General features: G+C 39.0%; 2 protein-coding genes across 3 annotated transcripts in view; both read left to right on the forward strand.

Moving 5' to 3' along the window:
• LOC110445962 (armadillo repeat-containing protein 1-like) overlaps nucleotides 1-2,502 on the forward strand; it is a 16,945-nt gene extending 14,443 nt beyond the window's left edge. Inside the window, exons 8-9 of the mRNA XM_021490871.1 lie at nucleotides 1,023-1,097; nucleotides 1,739-2,502. Coding sequence (XP_021346546.1) covers nucleotides 1,023-1,097; nucleotides 1,739-1,936 — 273 coding nt within the window. The 3' untranslated portion in view covers nucleotides 1,937-2,502. The remainder of the gene's footprint in view (nucleotides 1-1,022; nucleotides 1,098-1,738) is intronic.
• A 7,397-nt stretch (nucleotides 2,503-9,899) lies between these two features.
• On the forward strand, nucleotides 9,900-21,637 carry LOC110445965 (phosphatidylinositol 3-kinase regulatory subunit gamma-like). 2 transcript variants are annotated; one of them, XM_021490874.1, is made up of 7 exons: nucleotides 9,900-10,138; nucleotides 13,221-13,617; nucleotides 17,123-17,349; nucleotides 18,424-18,660; nucleotides 19,584-19,721; nucleotides 20,499-20,738; nucleotides 20,797-21,637. In XM_021490874.1, exons 2-6 carry the CDS (start codon nucleotides 13,249-13,251, stop codon nucleotides 20,701-20,703), a joined length of 1,176 nt encoding a protein of 391 aa, XP_021346549.1. In that variant the 5' UTR covers nucleotides 9,900-10,138; nucleotides 13,221-13,248; the 3' UTR covers nucleotides 20,704-20,738; nucleotides 20,797-21,637. The 2 variants fall into 2 exon arrangements, with proteins under 2 accessions (XP_021346549.1, XP_021346548.1); XM_021490873.1 differs by having other exon boundaries at nucleotides 9,901-10,138; nucleotides 20,499-21,637.
• The last annotated feature ends 1,756 nt before the right edge of the window (nucleotides 21,638-23,393 follow it).

A 23,393-nucleotide genomic window follows, 5' to 3' on the forward strand; every position in this document is an offset into this window, starting at 1 on the left:
CTGGGATGAAGGATTACCAAGTTAGTTCAAATGAATGACCTTGACCAACTTTCAAAGGTCAAAGGGGTCAAATGTCATAAAATCTTCAAACGACTTCTTCTCAATAACCAAAAGGCCCAGGGTACTGATATTGGGCCTGTAGCATGCTGGGATGAAGGGCTACCAAGTTTGTTTAAATGAATGACATTGACCCACTTTCAAGGTCACTGGGGTCAGATGTCTTAAAATCTTCAAACAACTTCTTCTCAATAACCAAAAGGCCCAGGGTACTGATATTGGGCCTGTAGCATGCTGGGATGAAGGACTATCAAGTTTGTTCAACTGAATGACCTTGACCAACTTTCAAGGTCACAGGGGTCAAATGTCGTAAAATCTTCAAGCGACTTCTTTTCAATAAGCAAAAGGGCCAGGGTACTGAAATTGGGCCTGTAGCATGCTGGGATGAAGGATTACCATGTTAGTTCAAATGAATGACCTTGATCCACTTTCAACCTAATGTCCTTGTTCGACAATCAAGGTCAGAGGCGTCATATGTTTAAATCTTTTAATAGGTTCTTATGAAATCTTAAGATTACAAGTGTTAGATTAATAACAGGTGAGCGATGCAGGCCCATTGGGCCTCTTGTTCTAAACATGTTTTATATCAACAGTCATTGTCATAACTCCGGCAGCCATGTTTCTTCACTTCAGTAATGTTTGACTTGAGGAGTGTCATAGGTCAAAGGTCAAGACCACTATTATCAAAAATAGAATTTTATACGAAATGGCCTGTAATATCTCTTGCAGTTATATTTTATCAACCGATTTTCATAGATTTTCTATCATATCATTGCCTTTGGCATATCTATAACATGGGTGAAGAATATTGTTAATACTCCAAAGTCAAGGTCACTGTTGCTAAAAAATATGATTTATGGAAAGTGGCTCCTTTGGTTCAGGGATTTCAATATGCAAGGCATGTGTGTTTGAGGGGAGGTACCACTTTTGTTAAAGAAATATTTTTCTCTCTTTCCTTTTTTCAGACCTTAGTACAGGCTGTTTCTAAATCCCAGACAATGATAGCTCAGCAGGTCATCAAAGATGATAATGGTGAAGAGGTAAGAATGCTATAATGTAAACCCTCCTCCTATGTGGAAACAAGTTTTTCAGTATATTACCTATTTTGTATAGTCTGACATCTTCAAAGGTCAGACAAGCAAAGGCAGCTCAGCTTGAAAATCAATTGTCTTAAATTTCAGAACAGGGACATTAAATGATTCTGACCTTTTATTTGCAAATGGAAAGTTCTTTTTTTAAAGAAAAACCAATTCTATTTCCAATAGTGTTATGTTGAATTATGTGAATGGTAGAACACAACAAAAAATCAGAACACTTGCCTTCGTATCTTAAAATCAGTATATTTGATAAAATGTACTGCTCCTTCTGAGCTCAATATTTTCTGAAGTCTTAAACTGCCAACTTTCCAACAGCTGCTATATTAAATGCTAAGTTTGTTTCGAAAAACATGAATTGAAAACTTATTTTTTTCAAAAATGTCTGTTTCTTTTGTCAAGAAAAGAGTACAAATGACCTGTGTCTTGACTCTTAACCAAAAAAACCCTGAAAATAACCATATTGCACAGGTCATATCCTTAAGAAAGAAACGGTTGTCAGATTTACACGGTTTGAGATTGAATTGTGGTGGGGAGACTAAGATTCTATTATGCTGAGGTTATAAGTGTTGTGTTATTATTCAAAGATGTTGCTGTCATTTGGGTCGAATCATCAGGAAATGGACAAGGAGAATACAACCTTGCCAGACTATCTACCTGACGAAGTGGACAGCCCCGTTCACAATGGAAAGACTTTGGCTCGTGTGGGGAACGACGGTGACAACAAATCTTCTGGCTGGCTCAGTACAGCTGCCAGCTTCCTCACCAACTCATTCTACTGGTGAAGGGGGACCATTTAACACAGTGACAATTCTTAGTGCTCTATTAGTAACAGAGGTAGCTGTGGTTGACAGCACCTTAATGAAATGACAGGTCCATGTATTGCGTTACCAGCTCAAAATTTACAATTTGCAACAGTTAAACTGTACCATGTTTCATGTGTGTATTACATCCTTACTCTAGGATGAAATGTGTATCTAGTTATTTTGTAAAAGGAGTCTAGGTCGGTATGATATTGTATATACATTTTTCCATACAGCGGACTTGTAACATGAAAGTGTTTTGATATTATCTGGTAATTTTATACCAAAGTCAATCTAAATTATTATTTTGTGATCTCTTCACAAACTAAGGACTCCTGTGCTTCAGCATGACATTTGTTTAACGTCTGCCATGACATTTGTTTAACGTCTGCCATGACATTTGTTTAACGTCTGCCATGACATTTGTTTAACGTCTGCCATGACATTTGTTAAACATCTGCCATGACATTTGTTTAATGTCTGCCATGACATTTGTTTAACGTCTGCCTTGACATTTGTTAAATGTCTGCCATGACATTTTTAAAAATCTGCCATGACATTTGTTAAACGTCTGCCATGACATTTGTTAAACATCTGCCATGACATTTGTTTAACGTCTGCCATGACATTTGTTTAACGTCTGCCATGACATTTGTTCAACGTCTGCCATGACATTTGTTTAATGTCTGCCAAGACATTTGTTTAACATCTGCCATGACATTTGTTTAACGTCTGCCATGACATTTGTTAAACATCTGCCATGACATTTGTTTAATGTCTGCCATGACAGTTGTTTAATGTCGGCCAGGACATTTGTTAAACATCTGCCATGACATTTGTTTTACGTCTGCCATGACATTTGTTTAACGTCTGACATGACATTTATTTAACGTCTGCCATGACATTTGTTAAACCCCTGCCATGACATTTGTTAAACATCTGCCATGAAATTTGTTTAACGTCTGCCATGACATTTGTTTAACTTCTGCCATGACATTTGTTTAATGTCTGCCAAGATATTTGTTTAACATCTGCCATGACATTTGTTTAACGTCTGCCATGATATTTGTTTAACGTCTGCCATGACATTTGTTTAACGTCTGCCATGACATTTATTTAACGTCTGCCATGACATTTGTTAAACACCTGCCATGACATTTGTTAAACATCTGCCATGACATTTGTTTAACGTCTGCCATGACATTAGTTTAACGTCTGCCACGACATTTGTTTAATGTCAACCATGACATCAACACTTTGTGTCCAGCCTGCGCATGCATTATTAACCAAGGACTAAATATCCCATCGAAAAGTAAATGAACCGTGAAACTGGTAATGTAAACTTTGCCAGTGGCTCACTTTCCATCATCGGTCAATGAAGGCCTCAATGTTTATGTGATATTGTGCGACAGTTTTTCCATTACATGTGTGTGGTTGGCCTGTGAGTGGCCCAATCGACTGTGGCCAGTCTCCATATGATGTAAGCTGTTACAAGGATAGTTAAGGATCCTCATACCAACGCAAAAACAATGTAACAAAGAAATAACGAAGTATGATTATAGTCTTTATATAAATCATTTCTGAAAAGTAAAGCATACCTTGCAGGATTTTTGTGAAACCTATTGAAAATGAACGAAACAAAATAACATTGAGAGTGTTCTGAGTGTGAAAAATTTGAGTGGGGCTAAACCGGGATTTGAACCCCAGACTTCAGACTGGTATACTATCACTCAAACCAATCTGATCAACGGAAGTGTCCTGGCCTAAATATGCTACAGTTATATGTAAACTGAAGGAAAAAACTACAGTGCAGTGGAACAGGGATCCTTAAATACAAGAAATGAGAGAAATATATAACAGATTAAATATAATATAATCTATACAACATTTGATATAGCGCCCTATCTAGCTAAAATAAGCCACTCTAAAAGCGCTTTACAGTACATATACAATTTATACAATCAATACAATTAGCATAAACATTAATCACTTAATACAACGGTATACAGTTTTGAGGAATTCATGGAGCTGCCTTATCAGGCGCTTACTACTAGTCCTATGCCACCTGGCTAATATCTCCATATGTGTGTATGCCTGCGTGTGTGCTGGAGATGTATTGTGTTCTGTTTTTAGTGGGACTGTGCTTCCAACGGTAACATTTATAGTGCCATCTCACTTGAACGCTTCAGCACAGATACCGCAACATCCATCCCCAGACCATTGCATACTCCACCTGGGTTGTTGGAGTTGATATACAGTACTCAATTGTACACAGATACAGACGTACTATGACAGAAGAAACAGCAATTGTTATGTAAAATAATTTTTATATGTCAATGTCATTGTAGGATTGTTGAATATATATATATGCAAGACCACACGCTTTCTGCGCATGAGTGAATATGTACGTCTGCAATAAACTCATGCTTTCTGATTCGTTAGAAAAACACAAGTGTGTGGTCTTGCTTTTACATACCTTCCGTATTTGGTAGAGATCGATACGAAGATTTCATAAACTTTGATATATTTTGCAAATACCAGGAACTTTTCAGTTCGCCATGACAAGGGGATTCCCATAAAAAGGTAGTTCTGGCTATTAGGTAAATACAACATTCCGTATTGTACATGTGCAATACAGAACGTTGTATTTCATGGTCTGAAAATTGCTTGTATTACTCTACCAAGATTCAACAGGTATGTGATAAAAAGACTTACTACCTGGTATGGCTTTCCCAATCTTATCCAGGTGTACCTAACGTATTGGGCGTGTACACTGGGATTCTATATGTAAGGGGTGGATACTATTATAGAAAATTTTGAAGTATAGGAAATTGTACATACAACTGTGTACAAACAATGACTTACTGGATTTGCTGTTGGTTAAATACTGTTAAATAAAGTATACCTAGTATCAGTAAGTGTTAGCTAGATATACAAGTTAGTGTGAAATGTGTCCATACTGTGTATATAGTTACAGTCATGTAACTTAGACTGAGATTTATACATACTGTATAGATACAGATATGTAACTTAAACTGAGATGTATACGTGCTGTATAGTTACAGACATGTAACTTAGACTGAGATTTATACATACTGTATAGTTACAGACATGTAACTTAGACTGAGATTTATACATACTGTATAGATACAGACCAAAGCAAAAATAAGTAAGCTGAAGATGTTTCAAATGTCCAATTTACATCTGGGCAATCATTATTTCCAAGTTGATTTTGTGAAGGAAATGTTCATAGAGATGGTTTAATTTTAGATGTGTACTTGTTGTAGAGGTGATGCTTTGTATTATCTGTTTTGATCCTGTAACTATTAACTTGCTTTAGCACACTAGTAAAATGGTATTGACACATGTTTTTTCCTCACTTTTTTCTTCTTTCTATTTCTGTCCTTGGATATGTTTGTATCTCCCTAACTGAGGGTAATGTGGAACTTGTGTTTATGTGGCGTGTGTCTACCTGAGGTTATGTGTGACTTGTATGTGTGTTACCTGTGTTATTCGAGGTTATGTGTGACTTGTTTTTATGTTACCTATGTCTACCTGAGGTTATGTGTGACTTGTATGAGTGTTACCTGTGTTTATCAGAGGTTATGTGTGACTTGTTTGAATGTTACCTGTGTCTACCTGAGGTTATGTGTGACTTGTATGTATGTGGCATGTGTCTACCTGAGGTTATGTGTGACTTGTATGTTTGGTACCTGTGTCTACCTGAGGTTATGTGTGACTTGTATGTATGGTACCTGTGTCTACCAAGGTCATGTGTGACTTTTATTTATGTTACCTGTGTCTACCTGAGGTTATGTGTGACTTGTATGTATGGTACCTGTGTCTACCTGAGGTTATGTGTTACTTGTGTGTATGTTACCTGTGTCCCTTACTGGGGTTATGTGTGACTTGTATGTATGTTACCTGTGTCCCTAACTGGGGTTATGTGTGACGTGTATGTATGTTTCCTGTGTCCCTAACTGAGGTTATGTGTGACTTGTATGAATGTTACCTGTGTCTACCTCAGATTATGTGTGACGTGTATGTATGTTACCTGTGTCCCTAACTGGGGTTATGTGTGACTTGTATGTTCGGTACCTGTGTCTACCTGAGGTTATGTCTTACTTGTGTGTATGTTACCTGTGTCCCTTACTGGGTTTATGTGTGACTTGTATGTATGTTACCTGTGTTCCTAACTGGGGTTAGGTGTGACTTGTATGTATGTTACTTGTGTCTACCTGAGGTTATGTGTGACTTGTTTGTGTGTTACCTGTGTCCCTAACTGGGGTTATGTGTGACTTGTATGTATGTTACCTGTGTCCCTAACTGAGGTTATGTGTGACTTGTATGTGTGTTACCTGTGTCTACCTGAGGTTATGTGTGACTTGTTTGTAAGTTACTTGTGTCTACCTGTGGTTATGTGTGACTTGTTTGTTTGTTTGTTACCTGCGTCCCTAACTGGGGTTATGTGTGATGTGTATGTATGTTTCCTGTGTCCCTAACTGGGGTTATGTGTGACTTGTATGTATGTTACCTGTGTCCCCAACTGGGGTTATGTGTGACTTGTTTGTATGTTACCTGTGTCTCTAACTGAGGTTATGTGTGACTTGTATGTATGTTACCTGTGCGTGTGTCTACCTGAGGTTATGTGTGACTTGTTTGTGTGTTACCTGTGTCCCTAACTGGGGTTATGTGTGACTTGTATATATGTTACCTGTGTCCCTAACTGAGGTTATGTGTGACTTGTTTGTATGTTACCTGTGTCCCTAACTGGGGTTATGTGTGACTTGTATTCATGTTACCTGTGTCTACCTGAGATTATGTGTGACTTGTATGTATGTTACCTGTGTCCCTAACTGGGGTTATGTGTGACTTGTTTGTATGTTACCTGTGTCCCTAACTGGGGTTATGTGTGACTTTTTGTATGTTACCTGTGTCCCTAACTTGGGTTATGTGTGACTTGTATGTATGTTACCTGTGTCCCCAACTGGGGTTATGTGTGACTTGTATGTATGTTACTTGTGTCTAACTGAGGTTATGTGTGACTTGTTTGTATGTTACCTGTGTCTCTAACTGAGGTTATGTGTGACTTGTATGTATGTTTCCTGTGTCTACCTGAGATTATGTGTGAGTTGTATGTATGTTACCTGTGTCCCTAACTGGGGTTATGTGTGACTTGTTTGTATGTTACCTGTGTCCCTAACTGGGGTTATGTGTGACTTGTATGTATGTTACCTGTGTCCCTAACTGAGGTTATGTGTGACTTGTATGTATGTTACCTGTGTCTACCTGAGGTTATGTGTGACTTGTATGTATGTTACCTGTGTCCCTAACTGGGGTTATGTGTGACTTGTATGTATGTTACCTGTGTCCCTAACTGAGGTTATGTGTGACTTGTATGTATGTTACCTGTGTCTACCTGAGGTTATGTGTGACTTGTATGTATGTTACCTGTGTCCCTAACTGGGGTTATGTGTGACTTGTATGTATGTTACCTGTGTCCCTAACTGAGGTTATGTGTGACTTGTATGTATGTTACCTGTGTCTACCTGAGGTTATGTGTGACTTGTATGTATGTTACCTGTGTCCCTAACTGGGGTTATGTGTGACTTGTATGTATGTTACCTGTGTCTACCTGAGGTTATGTGTGACTTGTATGTATGTTACCTGTGTCCCTAACTGAGGTTATGTGTGACTTGTATGTATGTTACCTGTGTCTACCTGAGATTATGTGTGACTTGTATGTATGTTACCTGTGTCCCTAACTGAGGTTATGTGTGACTTGTATGAATGGTACCTGTGTCCCTAACAAGGGTTATTTGTGATTGAATGGATGTTTTAGCAATTTTATGTTTATAATGGAGATGGATGATTGTAGTTTCGATCAAGTTTGTCTCTTAAGTTAAAAGTAAACAAATTTTTGTTAGGAAGTAGTTGTTTTGAAAGTGCAGTTAATAAAATTATCTTTAACCAAATATTTGTATATGTTTGTCATTTTAGTGTAGAATTAAAATAAGAGATTTGTTGTTAAAGGCATTGGCCCATAAATTTATCATAAGAACTGAGGAGTATGGTCATAAGACCTGGAGGGAGGGGTCATAAGTCCTGGAGGGAGGGGTCGTAAGATCTGAGGGGGGATGGGTCATAAGACCTGGAGGGAGGGGTCATAAGACCCAGGAGGGATGGGTCATTAGACCTGGAGGGAGGGGTCATAAGGCCCGTGAGGGAGGGGTCATAAGACCCGGTAGGTAGGGAGGGGTCATAAGACCCGGTAGGTAGGGAGGGGTCGTTAGACCTGGAGGGAGGGATCATAATACCTGGGAGGACGGGGTCATAAGGCCCGGTAGGGAGGGAGTTGTCATAAGACCTGGATGGAGAGGTCATAAGAAGCGGCGGGAGAGGTTATACTACCTGGAGGGAGAAGGCATAAGAGCTGGAGGGAGGGGTCACAAGACCTGGAGGGAGCGGTCATAAGACCTGGTTGGAGGGGTCATAAGACTTGGAGGGAGAGGTCCTAAGACCTGGAGGGATGGGTCATAAGCCCTGGAGGGCGGGGCCATCAGACCTGGAGGGAGCGGTCATAAGACCTGGTAGGGAGGGAGGGATCATAATACCGGGGAGGACGGGGTCATAAGGCACGGTAGGGAGGGAGGGATCATAATACCGGGGAGGACGGGGTCATAAGCCCCGGTAGGTAGGGAGGGGTCATAATACCTGGGAGGACGGGTTCATAAGGCCCGGTAGGGCGGGAGGGGTCATAAGTCCCGGTAGGTAGGGAGGGTTCATAAGATCGAGGAGGGGGGCATAAGACCAGGGGGGAGGGGTCGTAAAATCTGGAGGGTGGGTCATAAGTTCCGGGAGGGGGAAGGGGTCATAAGATCCGGGGGGGAGGGGTCATAAGTCCCGGTAGGTAGGGAGGGTTCATAAGACCCGGTAGGTAGGCAGGGGTTGTTAGACCTGGAGGGAGGCGTCATAAGACGTGGAGAGAGAGGTCATAAGACGTGGAGGGAGGGGTCACAAGACCTGGAGGGAGCGGTCATAAGACCTGGGGGGGGGGGTCATAAGATCCGGGGGGGAGGGGTCATAGGACCTGGAGGGAGAGGCCATAAGACCTGGAGGGCGAGGTCATAAGACCTGGGGGGAGAGGTCATAAGATCTGGAGGGAGAGTTCACAATACCTGGGAGGGCGGGGTCATAAGACCCGGTAGGTAGGGAGGGTTCATAAGACCCGGTAGGTAGGGAGGGTTCATAAGATCGAGGAGGGGGGCATAAGTCCAGGAGGGAGGGGTCGGAAAAACTGGAGGGTGGTTCATAAGATCCGGGAGGGGGGGGGCATAAGACCAGGGGGGAGGGGTCGTAAAATCTGGAGGGTGGGTCATAAGATCCGGGGGGGAGGGGTCATAAGTCCGGAAGGGAGGGGTCATAACACCTGGAGGGAGGGATCATAATACCGGGGAGGACGGGGTCAGAAGGCCCGGTAGGGAGGGAGGGATCATGATACCTGGGAGGACGGGGGCATAAGGCCCGTGAGGGCGGGGTCATAAGACCTGGTTGGAGGGGTCATAAGATAAGGAGGGAGGGGTCGGAAAAACTGGAGGGTGGGTCATAAGATCCGGGAGGGAGGGGTCATAAGATCCGGGAGGGAGGGGTCATAAGATCCAGGAGGGGGGCATAAGACCAGGAGGGAGGGGTCGTAAAAACTGGAGGGTGGGTCATAAGATCCGGGAGGGGGAAGGGGTCATAAGATAAGGAGGGAGGGGTCGTAAAAACTGGAGGGTTGGTCATAAGATCCGGGAGGGAGGGGTCATAAGACATGCTAGAATGTTTATTATAGAGCGGAAGGAAATGGTCATATGGACATTTATTGAAGCTGAAGGGAGTTGCCAAAAAAAGAAAAGATACAAGAGATAGTGTTTGGGTACCCTTGCAAACTACTCTATCTATAATCGCTCGTATATCGAAATATGACAACAAGGATGTTAAAACAAGTATATGTTTACATATAAGTATTGTATCGTGCACGGCCAGTTTTATCACGGACAAGCTGGGGAACAAACAAGGAAAGGATACAAATATTTGATAAGGATGTGAATATACATAAACATGTTACTTCCTCGTGTAGGTACGTCACGTCCGCGAGAGGCGCGTCAGTAACGCTTAACATTAAAGACTGGTAACCCAAGGGTAAGTTACATTTTAATCATCGTTCTACGTTTAACAGTTCAACAATTATTAATTCGTCTCATATACATTGAAGCGGGTTTTAATACTTTGGTGTGTATGTTGCTGTACTCTTGTCAAAGCTCCGAACACAAGAGCCCGTTATAGTTAATTGTATACTAGAGTTAACTATTAGGACTAAGTCTTGTTCGCTTTAGTGACATAACCAGATCAGTGTTCTCCGGCATTCAATTGTGTTCGCTATTGAGAGACGTTTTATGTCGACGTCAAATATATATATATGTGTAACGGGTTTTAATTGTGAGGAGGGGGCGGGAGGGGGGGGGTGACAACGTGTAGGGACGCGTTGTCGGGCGGTGAACAGTATATATATATAGGTTTTAACTTAATAAACACGGTTGTACCTGTTAAGTTTGAGCGACATGTGTCACCCATTAGCAATTATGTCGTACGGTTTCCGCAGTGTACTTCCTTGATGTGTGTGACCCTGTCGTCGCTCTCCTATCAGCCGTGTAGATAACATATGTGTATATTGTCATAAATATTTTAAAAAGATCTAATGTTTTGCTTATCAGAATCTGATAACATCAGATACAGGCTGAAATGTAGGCCACCCCTGTAGCTATATGTTGTGTTATGCAACGATTTTCGGGTTAGAAATCGTTCAAAAATGCATGCGTTCGCAACTCGGCATCCTTGACGAGTTTTTGATATACTTAACATACTAAGTGTGTACTTTTTTTTATTTGATACACAACACTGAAATACAAATTACGAGGGCAGAAAAAAATATGACTCTTGTCCTGTTTGGGCCTCGAATTCATGTACACTAATATGTTGACCGGAAGGTTAATTAAATCAAATTCTCAAAATAAACTTAATGCATACTGTAAAACGAGAATTTAGGGTATAAATTAACCATGTTTTTCAAATATGCCTCTGGGCCGATGGAGACATTCGAAGTCCACGACGGTGAGTCTGCATATTTTTGTCAATTTCGTAAAATCTGAGACGATCCAAATCTTACCCGCGATGCAGTGAACAAACTACATTCCTGAGCGTTACAGTTTAATTTCGCGGGGGGGATATTTTGCAGTGGGGCTGGGCCCGACCAAAACAAGTTCGCAGGGATTAATTTTCACATAGCATTGCTAAAATGATCACTAGCCCTCCACCACTGAGTCGTCGGTTCGAGACCTTTGTGGGACAGTCGCCAGGTACTTGTCTCAGGTCGGTGGTTTTTCTCCAGGTACCCCGGTTTTCCTCCACCACCAAAACCTGGTTCGTTTTTAAATTACCATAACTGTTAATAGGACGCAAAATCACAAGCACGCAATCAAAACAATTACTCGTATTCAAGGTAAATTATTGATAAAAAAAATATCGAAATAAACCAAACTGCGTTTTCCTCAGATTAAAATAAATACAATGTTATCATTTTCGACATTGATATTTTCTCCTTTTTATTTCGCCTGAGGTTGATCTATTACTGTTCAGTGGGTCTCAGGCTGAATCGGACGCCCATCGTCATCCTTTTCGAGACTACAATATCTTACATTACAACCAGAAAAATAGCAACCGTAGTACACCTTTAATATGGCATTGTATTATGCTTGGCTCCCGGATATGTGGGAATACCGGGTAATGAACAGGCAAATCGCGCCGATCACTACCGCCTGTTCCTTTTAAACTTAATTTTACAGATTTTAAACCTCTGGTTAGAAAGATTACAAGGTCACGGCTGCAAAATAGTTAGAATCAATGCACAGACAACGAATCACACTCGACTGAACCTGAAATCGGTGTCATATATGGTTTTACGCCCGCTTCACTACATGATAACATGTCACGGCCCATTTATAGAAAACATTCAGCCAAAACTGAATTATTTTTAATATTTAACCAAGTTCTATAATAAACAAGCGGCATGTGTAATGTATAAGGTAAATAACAACCCCTAGACAAGTCGTAACGCGGATGATTTCATTAAAATTTGTCTCCGGGACCTACAATTATTGTGCTTGAATTACTGGCTCTGCGATCCCAGACATCACCTTGAATAAGTAACGCCAGGTAAAAACGAACGGTCACTGAGTGTAAACTATCCCTTTATAAAAAGAACAAGAGAGCCGGGACGAGAACAAGGCAATATGTGCACTATTTCTCACCAGACATTGTTTTAACATCAGACGACTGACAAATTACAGTGTGTGTATAGAAAACCATTAATGACGTCATCAGACGACTGACAAAATACAATGTATATAGAAAACCATTAATGACGTCATCAGACGACTGACAAAATACAGTGTGTGTTAAAAAAAACATCAATGACGTCATCAGACGACTGACAAATTAGTGTGTGTAAAAAACATTAATGCTTCATTTACTGTATTAATGGTGTTAAGTTCATTTTTCTTAACTTTTTATACTAGCATCGTAACATTCGAGGCGGTTACTTTAGCAGCTAAGCAAATTATATGGATGTACATGACAGGACTGCAACGATGTCGGTGTTTCTAGATTTTGTAATTCCTGAATTCAGTCTACTCATATCCGTCGTTCCCACATGGCGAGTGACGGCTCCAGCTCGACATGCACTTCGAAAGACGTGATTTGTGTGAAACTTTTTAAATCAGGCCCATTTTGGACCAAATATATTTCCTGTTGTAATATTGCCATTTAAAATTTGCTAACTCTTTTCGCTTTGCTGCTACTGCTACTACATGTATCGTGATACGTATCGTATCGTGATCACAGTAATGTAATAATTATCGTATCGTGATAATTATCGTGTTATGACCACAGTATCGTGATACGTATCGTATCGTAATCAATTATCGTATCATGACCACAGTATCGTGATACGTATAGTATCGTGATCACAGTATCGTGATAATTATCGTATCGTGACCAAAGTATCGTGATACCTATCGTATCGTTACCACAGTACCTGAAGTAGAAAGCAAGCTGTTCAGAATTTACCTTTTGCTTCAGTAGTTTGTAAAATAAATCATGGAATGAAGCTTTGTACACAATAGTGGTGTTTCCTTGCACAATGATTTAATTTGTATTTTATGTACAGTCTTCTGAATGCGAGGGCACTGCACGTAATGATGGAGGGTTCTGGCAGCGCTCCAGTGCGCCCTCCCCGCACGACCCTTGGGGACCAACTGTGGTACTGGGGAAACATATCCCGGGAGGAGGTGAAAGACTTGATGAGGGACCGGTGTGACGGGTCGTACCTCGTTCGGGATTCCGTCAACTCCACGGGTGAATACACACTGACCCTTCGGAAGGGAGGGGCCAACAAACTGATGAAGATATATAAGGCAGCCGCTGGAGGTTACAGCATAATTCAGGGGGAGAGTTTCTTGACGGTGATGTCCCTAGTGGAGTTTTACAGAGAAAACTCGCTGGATCACCTTAACGCTTCCCTTGACATAACCTTGTCTCACCCTGTCAATAGGAGCTTATCCAACGTAAGTCGAGATATTTAGGAAGTTCAACATATCAACATTACGATTACGTTTGGTTTGCTGTGTGTACGATGGGACCTACACACTGCATGTCCATATCCCGTTTGCAAAAACATCAGTTTGAATAAAAAAAAACTATTATCTAAAATAAGAAACAAAAACTATGACACATTTAAGTTATAACCGGAAGATTTTTTGCAATGCATGTCTTTTATAGATATTTAATTGTGCACATATTGTAACGTGCGAGCGCGCACCAATCTAACACTAGTGAGCGCGACTAAGCCAGTTCTGCCAGTCAGCCAGTATTTTCCCCTCATATTCCATGGCTTGCTGGTTCCTGCATACATTCGAGTGCTAAAATAAGCTATTTATAATAGAATTTTGATGTTTTCTGTTGCTGTAGACGGTTGTGGGTTTGGTTAAGAAGTCTGATGTTTTCTGTTGCTGTAGACGGTTGTGGGTTTGGTTAAGAAGTCTGATGTTTTCAGTGATGCCCAATTGCAGGCATTTTTTAATGGTCTGACAATGGCTTCTCTTTGTACAATCATTTAATGGTCTGATATTGGCTTCTCTTTGTACAATCATTTAATGGTCTGACATTGGCTTCTCTTTGTACAATCATTTGATGGTCTGATATTGGCTTCTCTTTGTACAATCATTTAATGGTCTGATATTGGCTTCTCTTTGTACAATCATTTAATGGTCTGGCATTGGCTTCTCTTTGTACAATCATTTAATGGTCTGACATTGGCTTCTTTTTGTACAATCATTTAATGGTCTGACATTGGCTCCTCTTTGTACAATCATTTACTTGTAAAACGTTTATGACTTGATACTGTTTCTTATTTGAGACTGACAGCCTGACGTCAAATGAAATTTCAATGTGACTGTTCTGGATGTTTGTTGGTTTAATGTTTTTACCTTTGGGTACATGTTAGTTTGACGTTTACACTTGGAGCTGTTTGTTGGGTTGATTATTTTACCTGTAAATGTTTGTTGGATTGAATATTTTACCTGTAAATGTTTGTTGGGTTGAATATTTTACCTGTAAATGTTTGTTGGGTTGAATATTTTACATATAGATATGTGTTGGGTTGAGTATTTTACATATAGATATTTGTTGGGATGACGTTTTTACCTGTAGATATTTGGTGGGTTGACGTTTATACCTGTATATATTGTTGGGTTGACGTTTTTAGCTGTAGATATTTGGTGAGTTGACGTTTTTACCTGTAGATATTTGTTGGGTTGACGTTTTTACCTGTAGATATTTGTTGGGTTGACGTTTATACCTGTATATATTTGTTGGGTTGACGTTTTTACCTGTAGATATTTGGTGGGTTGACGTTTATACCTGAAGATATTTGTTGGGTTGACGTTTATACCTGTATATATTGTTGGGTTGACGTTTTTAGCTGTAGATATTTGGTGAGTTGACGTTTTTACCTGTAGATATTTGGTGGGTTGACGTTTTTACCTGTAGATATTTGTTGGGTTGACGTTTATACCTGTATATATTTGTTGGGTTGACGTTTTTACCTGTAGATATTTGGTGGGTTGACGTTTATACCTGAAGATATTTGTTGGGTTGACGTTTATACCTGTAGATATTTGTTGGGCTGATAATTTACACTTGGAGCTGTTTGTTGGGTTGATTATTTTACCTGTAAATGTTTGTTGGATTGAATATTTTACATATAGATATTTGTTGGGTTGAGTATTTTACATATAGATATTTGTTGGGATGACGTTTTTACCTGTAGATATTTGGTGGGTTGACGTTTTTACCTGTAGATATTTGTTGGGTTGACATTTTTACCTGTAGATATTTGTTGGGTTGACGTTTATACCTGTAGATATTTGTTGGGTTGACGTTTTTACCTGTAGATATTTGATGGGTTGACGTTTTTACCTGTAGATATTTGGTGAGTTGACATTTATACATGTAAACATTAATTGTGTTTTTACATGTAGATATTTGTTGGGTAGAATATTTACCTGTATATGTTAAATGGTTGGACAAGTTACACATGTTTGTGTTTATTTATTCGACGTTTATACTTGTAGCTGTTTGATAGTTTGACGTTTATACTTTTAGCTGTTTGATTGTTTGACGTTTATACTTGTAGCTGTTTGATAGTTTGACGTTTATTCTTGTAGCTGTTTGATAGTTTGACGTTTATTCTTGTAGCTGTTTGATAGTTTGACGTTTATACTTTTAGCTGTTTGTTTGTTTGACGTTTATACTTGTAGCTGTTTGATGGTTTGACGTTTATACTTGTCTGTAAATGTTTGTTGGATTGAATATTTTACATATAGATATTTGTTGGGTTGAGTATTTTACATATAGATATTTGTTGGGATGACGTTTTTACCTGTAGATATTTGGTGGGTTGACGTTTTTACCTGTAGATATTTGATGGGTTGACGTTTTTACCTGTAGATATTTGGTGGGTTGACGTTTTTACCTGTAGATATTTGATGGGTTGACGTTTTTACCTGTAGATATTTGGTGAGTTGACAATTATACATGTAAACATTAATTGTGTTTTTACATGTAGATATTTGTTGGGTAGAATATTTTACCTGTATATGTTAAATGGTTGGACAAGTTACACATGTTTGTGTTTATTTATTCGACGTTTATACTCGTAGCTGTTTGATAGTTTGACGTTTATACTTTTAGCTGTTTGATAGTTTGACGTTTATACTTGTAGCTGTTTGATGGTTTGACGTTTATACTTGTCTGTAAATGTTTGTTGGATTGAATATTTTACATATAGATATTTGTTGGGTTGAGTATTTTACATATAGATATTTGTTGGGATGACGTTTTTACCTGTAGATATTTGGTGGGTTGACGTTTTTACCTGTAGATATTTGATGGGTTGACGTTTTTACCTGTAGATATTTGGTGAGTTGACATTTATACATGTAAACATTAATTGTGTTGACGTTTTTACATGTAGATATTTGTTGGGTAGAATATTTACCTGTATATGTTAAATGGTTGGACAAGTTACACATGTTTGTGTTTATTTATTCGACGTTTATACTCGTAGCTGTTTGATAGTTTGACGTTTATACTTTTAGCTGTTTGATTGTTTGACGTTTATACTTGAAGCTGTTTGATTATTTGACGTTTATACTTGTAGCTGTTTGATCGTTTGACGTTTATGCTTGTAGCTGTTTGATCGTTTGACGTTTATACTTTTAGCTGTTTGATTGTTTGACGTTTATACTCGTACCTGTTTGATCGTTTGACGTTTATACTTGTAGCTGTTTGATTATTTGACGTTTATACTTGTAGCTGTTTGATTGTTTGACGTTTATACTTGAAGCTGTTTGATTATTTGACGTTTATACTTGTAGCTGTTTGATTGTTTGACGTTTATACTNACGTTTATACTCGTAGCTGTTTGATAGTTTGACGTTGATATTTATAGATATTTAATGGTTTGACGTTTATACTTGTTTAACAGTTTCACATTTACCTTTGCTGCAGACGTTTGACGGGTTGTCGTTGTCGGACTTTGAAGCTTTACATGTGGAGTACATGGACCAGATGTACGAGTATTACTTACTGTTGCAAAGACACTCGGATCAGCTGAACATTCTCCAGAACAAACAACATTGCATGGCTGTGTACAAGGCTAGCACAGAGGTGTACCAGGAACAGCTCGACCTTCTACAGGAATGTGTCCGCAAAGCTCCGGTCGACGACATCACAAAGTAAGTTCAGCAAATTCAGGTTTCGAAAACATTACCGTATATAGCAAATAAAGAGTCAACGAGGATTTTCTTTACAAAACTAAACGCCAGACTTTAAAAAATCCAATTAAAGAATACATACACCAATTGTTGCGATTGAACAATAATTATATAATTTTTTTGGTTGTGAGACACAGCTGTCTTATATTCTCTCATTTCCCTGTGTGTAAGATAGAGCTGTCCAGGTTAAGAAAGGGGTGTAGGAAATTTCTTTCTCCCACACCTGACAGATTTATCTCCCGTTTTGCCGGTGCTAGATTTATGTGTCTCCGCCCTAGGGTTACGAGGGGATTCCCCTATTCATAACAATGGCATGACGTCACTTCAACAATACAATGACGTCACGTCAACAATCCATCAACAAATTGCCTGTATGTGTTTTGGGTCAATGTTTACCTTTATTTCACATTGAAATACTGTTACATATGGGAGAAAAATAATCAATCGCTCCTGGTTGTGTAAGCTAGAGATTCTCAACCCTCGGACTAAGATTTTTTGTCCAGAACGCGGCTTGCCGAGTTCTGGACAAAAAATCTTAGCCCGAGGGTTGAGATTTCTCTATCTTACACAACCAGTAGCGATAGATTCTATTAATCTTACACCCCATTTCACGTGACGATAGCTCAACAATGACGTGACGTCACAAATTTGGAACTCTCCGGTGCCGCAATGCGGAAAAGGAGACGTGATGAAATTAAAACCTTTTCTTTATATTTACCGTACACGTTAGAAAGATGTGATTAATTGTTTGCGCAAACGTCGTTTGCAAATATGAGATATGCTAAATCTGGCTGGCTAATTCGTTTTCGTCTAAAAAGCTCAGGGTGGATTGATATTTTCAAAACGGCGGCCAGACCCCTGGACATGAAAGAGTCTTATATTATTGATGACCCTGTTTTAGCTCTGTGACCAAACACAGAAAATACGTTAACTATATGGATGAGTTATCAATCGAGATTTACTGACTATGAAATGATGGTTATGCACGTGCATGCATATAGTTCGATAGTAACATTAGCACCCACTTCGTTGCAGACTACACGCGAATTACTCGATGCTCAATGAGAGGATATCAGAACTTCGCGCGGAGATGGAGAATCTGGACCAGGAGGTCCGGAGGACGGGGGCAGTAGTGTGGTCCTACCAGGCCGACCTAGACGAGTTAAAACCCATTGTCACCAAGTTAAAGAAGCGTCGCACCAAAGCGTCGAAGGACCTCACAAAACATGACCAGTCGCGTGAACTTCAGGAAAAAATAGCAGAAATTATCGCGTAAGAGCATTGCCAGATCTGATTTTATTTATGATGCCATTATATCCTTATACTAAATATGTGTATACGTCACTTTATACGAGTGTTTTTATAACTCGAATAAGAGATTATGATATGAGATAATTCACTTTTAGAGATAGATAAAGTATTATATAACAAACAGAATTACTTAATGTATATATGTGAAATAACACAACGTAACACCAACTGACATTCCCTTCATTAATAAGACTACAAGATAAAACATTATTTGAAGTAAGGCTCGAAATATCTATTGAATATATGTTTATTTGAGACATTTTATTATGTAGGAGTGAGTAATGACTAGGAGTCTTTCGTCTGCTCCGCGACACTAAACAAAAGCGCTAATGGCGCCAAGATTCATACACGTATCAGTACAACATTTAGAAAAACGAGATTAGGTCGTCTAGTAAACATGGAGATAATTGTGACATGTAAAAAGTTGACGGACGGACGACGGACGTAGCGCCATGGCATAAGCTCAGCTAAAAATGTGCGGTGTAAGTCATGATTTACAGCAATTCCGGATTTCCAATCTACACAATTGACTGTTGTTGTGTTTGTAATGTTTTTGTTCGATTTGTTTGGCACCCAATTTCGGAATCCCAAACTCAAAGCATGTCTATATAGTATATATACCATCAGTGCGCTTTTTAGAATTTTTAAAACAAAATTATGTGCTTTCAGTTCGGGCATCCCTTCTCCTAAATACACATTCCCAGTTAAAGTCGTGTGTATGGCAATTCATATTATCACGAGAAGGAAATTTGTGAATGCAAAAATAAAATAAAATCTTATTTTCTCTGCTCCTTTGTGAAATGCGCTTAGCGATACAGGGTATGTTTTTATTTTATTATAGTGATGTGAGTCAACTACATGCTTTTGATCGTTGGTATTTACAGGAATCCTTTACTGAATAAGCGTTCCTGGTATTTAGATGACGATAGGGATGAAGCTGTCAGGATTTTATCCGACGCAGAGACCGGTACTTTCCTTCTCAGACCAAAGAAACCGAATCTGAGAAAATGTCTGTCGATTAAGTAAGTACAGTCTCATAAAGCGATAGAAAAAAAAACAATTGTATTTTGTTGAATTAATAGGACTGTGCCAGTCCAAGTAGGTCATATAATTACGAAACAAACATACATGTAGTTCGTGAGGCGATATAAAAAGCATATATAAAGCAAAAGGCGGTATTATGGCTTTTAGGTAAACTAAGTTGACATTCTATAGTTGCAGATAGCTTAGGCCACGGCCTTTGAACAGTTTTGTTACTAACTTTTGTCGGACATACCAATAAAAAAAAACGAGAGTTAATTGATATGTGTTTTTACAATTAATTAAAATTACATCCTCTTTTGTTTGGGTTAACGTTTTACTTCTAAGGAGATTTTCTGTATATAAGCTTTAATATGACATACTATGCGCGCATTTTCAATTGGGTCCGTGTTTGTCAATCATTAAACGATTGAAATGAAGTTAGGTGGTCGCACTCTTATCTCTAACTAGACTTATAGTACGTGTATTGCAGCAGTTTCCAACAGCTTTTGACCCATTTGTGTACAAATACCCGCCATATGTATCCACCGCGTACCTCCCTTCGATGCATTACGACATTGCCCGTCTGAGAGAAAGTTCAATTCCTTAAGGCGATTTAAAAAGTATGCACAATTCCTTGCATACGTTACGCAACGATGACATTCCAAGTTAAACAATGTGTATTGACTATAAGAGCGTCGCTATCCTGATTAACCAAATAACTTGTTGATACATTTTTTGGCGAAACTCGGCATTTACTGGTTGTTTTTATATTGAAGGTGTGACAATGGTGTGAAGCACTGTATCGTTGAGGTGAACGAGCAAGGACGGTGTGGATTCGACGACAGCTACGAATTCGAAAGCCTTACAAAATTTATAACTTATTTCAACACACATTCACTCCTACCGTACAACAAACATATGAACACTTGTCTGATCAGTGCTGCTCTCTACATCGAAGAACCGTTTTACGATGTATTGTAACAGATCTCATCGTTCGGCGATGTATTGTAACAGATCTCATCGTTCGGCGATATTGTAACAGATCTCATCGTTCGGCGATGTATTGTAACAGATCTCATCGTTCGGCGATGCATTGTAACAGATCTCATCGTTCGGCGCCCTAGAGCCGTGCCATAAGCACATTATCACTTTATTGGTTTCAACGATAATTGTATCACTTTATATTCCTCAATACGCCATTCTTTCTGGCAACTGGCAAGCTTTCAAATATTTGGTAATCAGTGTTCTTCTAGACTGGTCCAAACGTCATTTTCATAGTGTTTCATTGTTGCTTCACTAGTCATTGAACATTTGAAACGTTGAAACGAGTTTCCGAGCTGGCTCCATTGTGTTTGAAAGTTTTTTTCCATAACCCCAGAAACCTCATCTTTATGGGATGGCTCTAATGTAAGTGTGATGAGTGGTGCTTATCCATTAAACGTCGTCGCAGCCGTGTATCAGTATATATGGGTAAACTTGACTTGTATTGCTGATGATATCATGCTAACCGACTCCGCTGTAAGGAAGCTAGGAAGTCTAGAATGCTAAACGTTCTAGCAATGAAGTGTTTGAATACAATCGACAGGATTGTAAGGACGAATGGTTTCGCAGGGACATTCACAGCAAAGCTTCCAGGGATAAGACTGATTTGGCTAATCGTATCAGTAATGTAAACATTCAAAATGCGATTTTCGAGAAACATCTTGTTTACAAATATTTTTTTCCGTGCTTCTAATTCCAGGCGGTCATTTTGAAACTGATATAATTGATTGCCTCTGTGATATTTGCTTGCCATTGAACTAGCCTTTGTAACTACCTGCATGCGAGTATTATACTTCCTGTTTGTCCTAGCACTACAGTGGTGTTTTCTTTTTGTTTTAAATATGCGACGTTAAATAAAATTTCTGGTCTCTTGTATCTAACTCTGGATTGTGGATCAAAAACGTTTTTGAGTGTTGAACTTTGTTAAAGGAACAAGAACAGCGGGGGCTCTTTACTCAAGTTGCTCATATCCATGTACAGTAACTGTACTTTGTCAATTCAGTGCACATCAGCACAGGGACTGATAATAACGGGTGTGTGTTTGAACATAATTAAATGTGTTGGCGGGATTATTAAGTTTCATGGATTTAACCACCCGGTAAAAATGAGTTTGGAATGATGGTATATGTCCTGTATATGGAAGTCCTGTACGTGATCGGAAACATGGTGCAACATATACAATGGAAGCTTTTGCAAGAATTTGTAAATATATGACCAAATCTAGTCACATTTCTTCATTTATTGTGCAGAATTTTAACTTGGTTCTTGTCTTTGTATATTGTTCATGCTTACCATTTTCATCAGAATCGAAAATATCAAGTTAACTAAAGCATCGATGGACAGATGAAGTCTTGTCAAAATTACTGATTACTATAGGAAAATAAACACTACTCATCGGAGTGGATAGAGCAGAGACGTCCTATATTACAGAGATTGGCAACTCAGCTAATCTCGCAAAAACACGCATGATCGGTGAAATAAGATACGCTGCGAGACTTGGGTTGTGGCTGCGCTATCATGCGGAACCAGTGTTTGTTTTCATAGCTAAAAGCACATGTCGAAGCAAAATGATATCAATCTTAGCTGGTGACGATAGTGTGGGCAATGCGTTACCTGTGAGAATTCGATGGCGTATTCGTTAGTTCGTGTCGGCTCATATTAAGAATTTCTGGTTAGAAATAATATGTAATATCTGAATACGTTTTGAAAATTGAATAATGAACGAGAAAGGAGTGCCGGTGTCAATCAAACTTTGCAAAGTAGTGTAAAAACCTTATTTGGAAAAGCTGGCTAGAAATATTGTTTGAATAAATATCTGAAGATGTTTTTGAAATTAAATAATGAATTAGAAAGGAGTTCGTGTTTTAATGCGTAATGAAAGAAAAAAATACTAAATGGAGTTCGTTCTAATGCGTCATGAAAAATAACCCTCCACATCAAAGACGCCATTTTCACGGGGTTTTTTTTGGTTTCTTCTTAAAAACCTGTATTTTCAGAGCTAAATTATCAAATATTGCAAGTTTTCCAACAACCTCATTTTAAAAACCTGGTTAGAAATATCAAACAATTAATATCTGAAGATATTTTTGAAATTGTGACGCGAGTTAAAATGGAGTTGGTGTTCTAATGCGTCTTGAAAAATAACCCTCGCACATCAAAGCCGCCAGACTTTTTTGAAATTGTCTAAAGAACAAAAACGAGACCATAATCATTAGCGATATGTAAACACAGCCACAATGTGTAATCTTAATCATTCAAGTTTACATTCAATGTAGCACTCCAAAACCGCATGTAAATCTCGCTGGCTATGGGTTTAATATTATGTTTATTTCTGATGTTTTCTTACGACAAACATGTTTTGAACAGGACAGGATTATTGAATGCAGCCAACCGTATATCCAATATGGCGCAGTTGAAGTGTATCTTGTGATATGACATCCGGTGACCGTGACTAATGGTAAGGTCAACAGCAAGTTGCCAATCTCTGTAATATTACATCTCTGGTAAGGGCCATCTCCACACATTACAGAAATATTGGAATATTTTCGAAGTCCTTTTAAGCACTTTCCCAGTTGAACTGGGCTTGGAGCACAGCGTAGGATTTATTTGACCTTGATCATAACAAAAAC

This window comes from Mizuhopecten yessoensis, unplaced genomic scaffold (assembly GCF_002113885.1).
Source record: "Mizuhopecten yessoensis strain PY_sf001 unplaced genomic scaffold, ASM211388v2 scaffold2429, whole genome shotgun sequence".
Lineage (NCBI taxonomy): Eukaryota > Metazoa > Mollusca > Bivalvia > Pectinida > Pectinidae > Mizuhopecten > Mizuhopecten yessoensis.

Coding starts and splice junctions, on each gene's coding strand:
- LOC110445965 (XM_021490874.1), top strand. CDS start 13,249: ATGATGGAGGGTTCTGGCAGCGCTCCAGTGCGCCCTCCCCGCACGACC. Junction 13,618..17,122: donor TCAATAGGAGCTTATCCAAC/GTAAGTCGAGAT, acceptor CCTTTGCTGCAG/ACGTTTGACGGGTTGTCGTT. Junction 19,722..20,498: donor AGAAAATGTCTGTCGATTAA/GTAAGTACAGTC, acceptor TTTATATTGAAG/GTGTGACAATGGTGTGAAGC.